Source organism: Poecilia reticulata, linkage group LG23 (genome assembly GCF_000633615.1).
Source record: "Poecilia reticulata strain Guanapo linkage group LG23, Guppy_female_1.0+MT, whole genome shotgun sequence".
Classification (NCBI taxonomy): Eukaryota; Metazoa; Chordata; class Actinopteri; order Cyprinodontiformes; family Poeciliidae; genus Poecilia; species Poecilia reticulata.
In genome coordinates, this window is record NC_024353.1 from 13,587,909 (window position 1) to 13,595,034 (window position 7,126).

The 7,126-nt window shown below is 41.0% G+C and overlaps 1 protein-coding gene across 1 annotated transcript in view; it reads left to right on the forward strand.

Moving 5' to 3' along the window:
• Positions 1–6,454, forward strand: part of large1 (LARGE xylosyl- and glucuronyltransferase 1) — a 127,457-nt gene extending 121,003 nt beyond the window's left edge. Inside the window, exon 15 of the mRNA XM_008401201.2 lies at positions 6,167–6,454. Within this exon, the coding sequence (XP_008399423.1) occupies positions 6,167–6,364 (198 nt within the window). The 3' untranslated portion in view covers positions 6,365–6,454. The remainder of the gene's footprint in view (positions 1–6,166) is intronic.
• The last annotated feature ends 672 nt before the right edge of the window (positions 6,455–7,126 follow it).

Consider the following 7,126-nt stretch of genomic DNA (forward strand, 5'->3'; position numbering starts at 1 on the left):
GTGGCAAAAGCAGATGGCGTAAAGTTGTTCTTACGACCTGCAAGTGAAGTAGTTTTGCTTATTTCTTCTGCAGAGTAATGTTTGAGAATGTTGTTGATGGTGAAACACTTGTAGTTTCAGACGGGGAGTGTGTTGTTGTGTCAATTTGTTTGACATTTCGCAGGTTTGTACTGCAGAGGCGTTCAGTTGTTGCCATCTAGTGGCGGAATTGGGTGCTGCATTTTGGGAGTCTGCCGTTTGATGATGTCATAGGCAGGGGACAGGGCAGGAGAGTGCTGGGCATGGTTTTCTCTCAGTGGCGCTGCAGCTTCAATTAAGTCGGTTTTTGAAAGCACTGTTGTTTTACCCTACTTCAACTGGCTTCATTAAAGAGTCAACGTACGCCCTCTTGTCTTGTGGTCATTTTGGAGAGGAGTTATCTGAATGTCGACTGCACCAAGGCGATGGAGGTAAAGGACATGACACCCTCCATTGCTTACCACTGCTGCAGGGACACAAATTGAGTTTGTCAGTAATTATAAATATCTTGGCTTTATTTTAGATAAAGAGCTTTCTTTTAAAAATCACATAGCAAATTTGCTACGAACACTGAAAATGAAGATTAGGTTTTATTACAGAAATGGATCTTGTTTCTCTCTTAAAGCTAGAAGTAAATTGGTAGCTGCAACATTCCTGCCACTCCTGGATTATGGAGATGTTTTATATATGAATGCTTCGACCAAATGCCTTCAATCACTAAATACTGTGTATCATTGTGCTTTAAGGTTTGTAACTGGTAGCAGACGTCTCACGCATCATTGTGAGTTGTATGCAAAAGCTGAATGGCCTCCTTTAAGCGTACAGAGAAACAATCACCTGGTGATCCTGATTTATAAATCTCTATTCGGTTTCGCTCCAGCATATTTAAGCTCTCTTTTACATAGATCTATTAATTCCCATTCTTTACGCTCCAAAAACATTTTTCTTTTGCATGCTCCACGTTGCCGAACTGAAAAAGGAAAGCAAGCTTTCAGTGTGATGGCTCCTTCAGCCTGGAATCAGCTCCAGTCTGAACTCAAGATGTCAGAATTAATTTCACTGGAGTCATTTCGAGTGATTCTTAAAAACAGGCAACGAGATTCTTTTAAACAGTGTCACTGTTTTTAAATTGCTTTATACTGTTTTATACTTGTGTATATGTATTAATCAATTTTGTTTTGTAACCAGGTTGCTGTGCACTGCAGACTTGTACCTGGTTAAATAAAGGAAATAATAATAATAATAATAATAATAATAATAAAATAATAATATGCATGAATATGCATGGTTGAAAACTACAAATGGCCACCTGTGATGACATCATAAAAGAGCGCCATGCTCAGATAGTCCAAGTGACGCTGATTGCTATGTGGATGCCCATGCTGGAAGTTTTGGTGATCCTGAATAAACTAATCACGATGATACAATTTGACTCAGCACACACTTTCATCAACACACCTTTTGTTGTCCTGTTTTCTGTGCAGCCACAAACACATCAGCTAACTGTGCAGTTGTGTAGCAGACATTGGGTTATGTTCTGTAATCCATATGTGTAATGCAGGATACAGCATTCTCAAGTATTGTTCTAAAATGATTATTTCACCAACCTCATGCATATTTTTTTCTTTTGGCATCATCAGGGGTGAAAGTAGGATAGGGTACTGCATACCTCTAAAAGATTTAGCGGGGGTACGCAGTACCTTCAAGAGAGAGGAGCGACTGTCAGCTGTAAAAACAACAACAATGGGTTCACTGTGCAGCCGTGATTAGTTTTTCAAGAACAATCTAAAACATGACTTAATCAGTTAATAAATAATGTTTTTCCCATTTCATATTGTTTCCGAACTGTTCGTGCTTTATTAGAGAAGAGGGGCAATATGTCGATCGCAGAAGGTTTTGAGTCGATCTCGGCATTAGGTGACAAACTGAACGCCGCCCGGATGCTGAGACCAGCACATCCTCCTCTGACTCGCTTAAAACGTTCGTAACTTTATTAAAGTACAACAACAAAAAATCAACAAAATGTGTTAAAATTAATGACCCAACAACAATAATAATCTGAGTAATTATTGTTTCAACAAGGTAAAACAACCCGAACACCTGTTTGGGTTGTTTTACCTTGATCAACTCTTAAGCCACTGCACCTTTTTACTATCTCCATGTCATTTAAGCACACCCGTTTCTATGGCAACCTCCTGCGCTCCACAAGCCGATCAGGGATTACGGGTGGGGGCATTTACACGACAACGATCCAACAAAAACTGAAGTTTTGTTCCGTTTTTGTTGGATCGTTTACACGAAAACGTTCCAATTACGATCTGTGTTTACACAGTAATGGTACACATCGAAAACGTGTAATGCTCAAGCGGCGCCTAGTTGGTGGTAGGTTCTTTGAAAGTTTGAAAGTGCACATGTGTTTAAAAAAAAAGTTGTACTTGAAGTCATGTGGATTCGTGTTTCCCCATCAGGTACTGTTCTCCTATAGATTGAGAGAAAACACGCATTGTGTGCGTCTGATTAGGGCGCATGCAGTTGGAAAAAGTGGGATAACTTTGCTGAAACACCTTGTTTGAACTTTCACGGTGTCCGTAGCGAGCCCCGGACTGGAAGCTGTTTATTGTTTTTACCTTGGAATGGTATTCCTATATCAATTTGATAAAATAGAGGAGTTTTTCCGAGCCGCCTTCAAACGCAACATCTTTCATGTTGCGTTAGAGATGCTCGCTGGTTTATACCTGTGAGGCAGTAAAGTAGACCTACTGCTGCTGCGCATGTGTGTGTTACAATCATGGCAGCAAACCAGCAAAATGTAAATAACTGCAGTTTTTTTCCCCAAACTAACCGACTGAGTTGAGTAAAGCTCTTGGATGCAGGTGATGATAGCTAAAAGATGACTAGCTAATATCAATACAGCACGTTAAGCTTGTTAACAAGTAGACAACTACTGATGTTGTTGTCTATGTTCAGCTACGTAGACTTATTTTGCCCCCCCAAAATAAGTCTACGTTAAATAAGCTTGTTAAACTCGTCTGGAGCCGGGGCTGGTCCTGGTCCATAGTTCTCTAGATAAGAGCGCTGAACAAGCATCCGTGTATTTTGCCACCTGGGCGGTGCGGAGTGGTGGACAGACGCTGGGGGAACCGTATGTGATGGGGAAACGGTAACACCAGCATTGTGAGTAGTTTTTTTTCTCTTCTGTGGATTGTAGGAAGCAGCTATGTTTTGCGTCATACTATGCATGAGCTGGGGATTCTCTGGAAGAAAAGATCCGTTTTCTAGGTTTACACGACAACGGAAAACGGTACGTTTCAGATACGTACCGTTTTCTTAAAAACGTTAACGGACTGAATGTTATGTTTTTAAGATATTAGGTTTGCAGGCTTGATATTTATTTTGTACGGTGGCCGACAGGTGCAAACGCGCAGCAACAGAGAAAAGATGCAAACAAAAAAAGACGCAAACAAAAAAGACTGCAACCACAAATAAAATGCACCAAACAAAAAGAGAGATGCAAACAAAAGCCTTAAAAACCGAAGTGCTCCAGACGACTAGGGGGAGTCTAACAAAAAACAGTTCTGTCCGAATTTAGGCTCTGCATCCTTTCAAGGGAACCCTCCCGACCCTACTAGGGACAAGGGTGTAAAGAAAATGGATGGATGGATCCTTTCAAGGGCACTGAGAAACTGATTCTTCGAAGCATAGACATAATAAAAGAGTAGACCCCCACACCCTCCCCGATTGACTGCTCCGGCGCAAATGCGGTCTTGGAGCGGTCGTCCCTCCTGCTTTGCTCAACCAAAACAGCAGAAGATGTCTCAGCACTGCGGAATATTGTTGATCAGATCAACGGACTACTGACGTGAGGGCTCGACAGACTTTTCACAAGTAAGATGGACATATTACTGTGTATTTTTTGTGATTAGAATATTACTATACTGTATTTATGTCCACTGGTGAAATACCAGCTAATGCTAGCTACGAGGGGGTACCCAAGTTTCCAGAATGACGCTGCTGCACGCGCAGTTTTCGTAGTACACGATTCTGCCGCTAGTTATTTGTTCCACCACGCCTTCTCAATCAGTGTGCCAAGCGGCGTTGATGTGGAAGGTTTCGTCTACCCGCAGTGATTTTTCTTGTAAGAGCTGTTTTGTCCAGCCGTCGTTTTTCTTCATGGAGAAATTCTATGAGCAGCGCGAGGCTGAAGCTTTGCTTCCTGCTCGGGAAAAAAGCATCGGAAACCGTTCAAATGTTGAAGACCGCTTACAAGGATGACGCTATGTGTCAAGCTCAAGTTTACTCGTGGTTCACCTGCTTTAAAAATGATGAAATGTCAATTGATGATCAATCGCTTTTTTCCGGCTTCACAGCGCGGCTGTGAAGTTTTGCTTCCTGTGTGTGTGTGCATAAACATGTATAACCTAATGTATTCAGTATTAATCATTATGTATGTTTATATATTTATATAAATATGTATTGATAAGACAAGAGCGGTTCATTAGGCGCCTGTCCTTTTATTATGTCTATGTGAGAAACGGCCCGATCTACGGAAGACGGGTCCTTCGAAGACCACTAATATGGACGACCAGAAGAGAAGCGGTAGCCTCCGGCTAGCTGCCTAGCCTACATTTCGGTGTTATGTTGCTTAGCAACCGTGACTACGCGAAGCACAGAGCGGCGAAGGAAAAAAACTGACTCAAAGTTGTTTTTTTACTCTTTATTTCTGTATTATTCTTCACCTTTTGTAATAAAGGTTGTTTCATAGTAAAAAGGAAATCTGCCTGATTCTAAAATGTTTAATGTATACAAGGGATATTCATTTTCAAATGCTCTCCAAATCTCAGGTAGTAAGACATTACAGTTAAATAAAACTATTATGTTTGAAGGCTTAACTTTAATCAGTCAAACCCATTTGCTCAGGAATAAATTAAATACTTTAGTAAACCAAAAAATTTTACTACTACCTGACTTAATATCTGTGTTCCAACTCCACTCATAGGGGAAAACTAGCGGGAGTTTTTCTAACGATTTGTCTAGAGACATGTGTTCTCTCTTGGTGTACCAAATATGGAGCTCCCGGCCAGCTGACAGTAGGCGAGGGGAGCAGACATCTCCGAAAACGTCGGAGCAATATTTTGTGTAATTTTAAGTGTACTACAGCAAAACTTTTGTCGCCATTGGTGCTTTTCTGAACACCCGCTTTAAAGGATGCAGAGCCTAAATTCGGATACAGCTGTTTTTTGTTAGACTCCCCCTAGTGGCCTGGAGCACTTCCGTTTTCATCACTTTCTGTTTGCATCTGTTTTTGTTTGCTGCATTCGCTTTTTGTTTGCGTCTCGTTTTTTGTTTGTATGTCTTTTTGTTTGCTGCATTTTATTTGTGGTTGTAGTCTTTTTTGTTTGCGTTTCTCTGTTTGCTGCGCGTTTGCACCTATCGGCCACCGTAATTTTGCAATATTAATAAGCGCTCCCCTGAACACAGCGGTGGTTGATAAGTTGATTTTAAACTTCTGCTCTGCTAGTTATTTTGGTAATGGAAGCGAAAGGCACAGAATTGCGCAACACCTTGTTGAAACAATAATCACTGAGATTATTATTGTTGTTGGGTCATTAATTTGAACACGTTTTGTTGATTTTTTTTGTTCTTTAATAACGTTACGAACGTTTTAAGCGTGTCAGAGGACGTTCTGGTCTCAGCGTCCTGGCTGCGTTCAGTTTGTCTCCAAATGCCGAGATCGACTCAAAACCTTCCGCTATCGATGTATTGCACCCCTGCTCTAGTTCAGCACGAACAGTTCAGAAACAATATAAAATGGGAAAAAAGTTATTTATTAACTGATTAAGTCGTGTTTTATATTGTTCTTGGAAAACTAATCACTCACGGCTGCACAGTGAACCCATTGATTTTTCTACAGCTGACAGCTGCTCCTCTCTCTTGCAGGTACTGCTTACCCCCGCTAAATCTTTTAGGGGTACGCATTACCCTATCGTACCCGCCTGCTTTCACCCCTGCTTATATCCAATAAACCTCTCAAGAATTTAAGTGTTTTCTTCAGTTGATGTACCATTTCATTCTGAAATGTTTTGACTCAACCAGGTTTTGCCAGTGATATTTACAGTTACTGTAGTGTTTTTTCTCTCTCTCTCTCCAGGAGTACGAGTTTGTGGTCCTGCCAAATGCATATATGATCCATATGCCCCATGCTCCCAGCTTCGACATCACAAAGTTTCGCTCCAATAAGCAGTACCGGGTCTGCCTTAAGACCCTGAAGGAGGAGTTTCAGCAGAACATGTCTCGTCGTTTTGGCTTTGCTGCTCTTAAGTACATGACAGCTGAAAATAACAGCTAGTCAGCACTCTAGGCTCAAAGTCCTCTGGAGCAGAACTACTCAAAATGTTCATGGAGTAGGAAAGTTAAACACACATTTGAATTACTTGAATTGGGCCCTTTAGATTTTGTAAGACTTCAGAACCTGAGACTTTAAAAGAAGATTTTAGCCTGAGCAACATTGACATCATATTGTATCATTCTGTGTGAGTAGAAGTGATGATTGAGGATTGTACTGATAATAGCTCTTTTGTGGTGAGAGACTGTGTGGGCCAACTGTGCAGTCCATCATGCACTCGGAAAGAAGAGGAGAGAATTAATGTCTTATCACATTTGTAAGACCATTGACAAATTTTGTGGCTGTAAAATGATATTGTGAGTGTGTGTATCTTTCCTTCAGGACAGAGCTTAGGAAAGAGCCTCAGAAGGAGAGTAGCTGAAGAAACCACCACAGTTTAACTGATAGAAGGCCAGATGAAGCAAAGCAGGAAATATGTCCCAATTGATCAGAAATCTCTGTTTTTTTTTCTCTCTCTCATTTTGAATCAGAGATTAGTGTTTTCTTCTCTTCACCATGCTGTGAGGCGCCACCATTATAAACTGACCTCATAAAGATGGCCGTTTTATGGTTTTAACTAGACTGGTTCCTGTGCATTTCTGCTCAAAAAAGTTCTCACTTCCAGCACAGTCTAGTCTTGCTCCCCTTGACTTGAACCTGGTCGATTTTTGACTAGAGTCGAACAGAAGAAGTCCACCACAAAATCAATAATGCCGATTTTCAGTG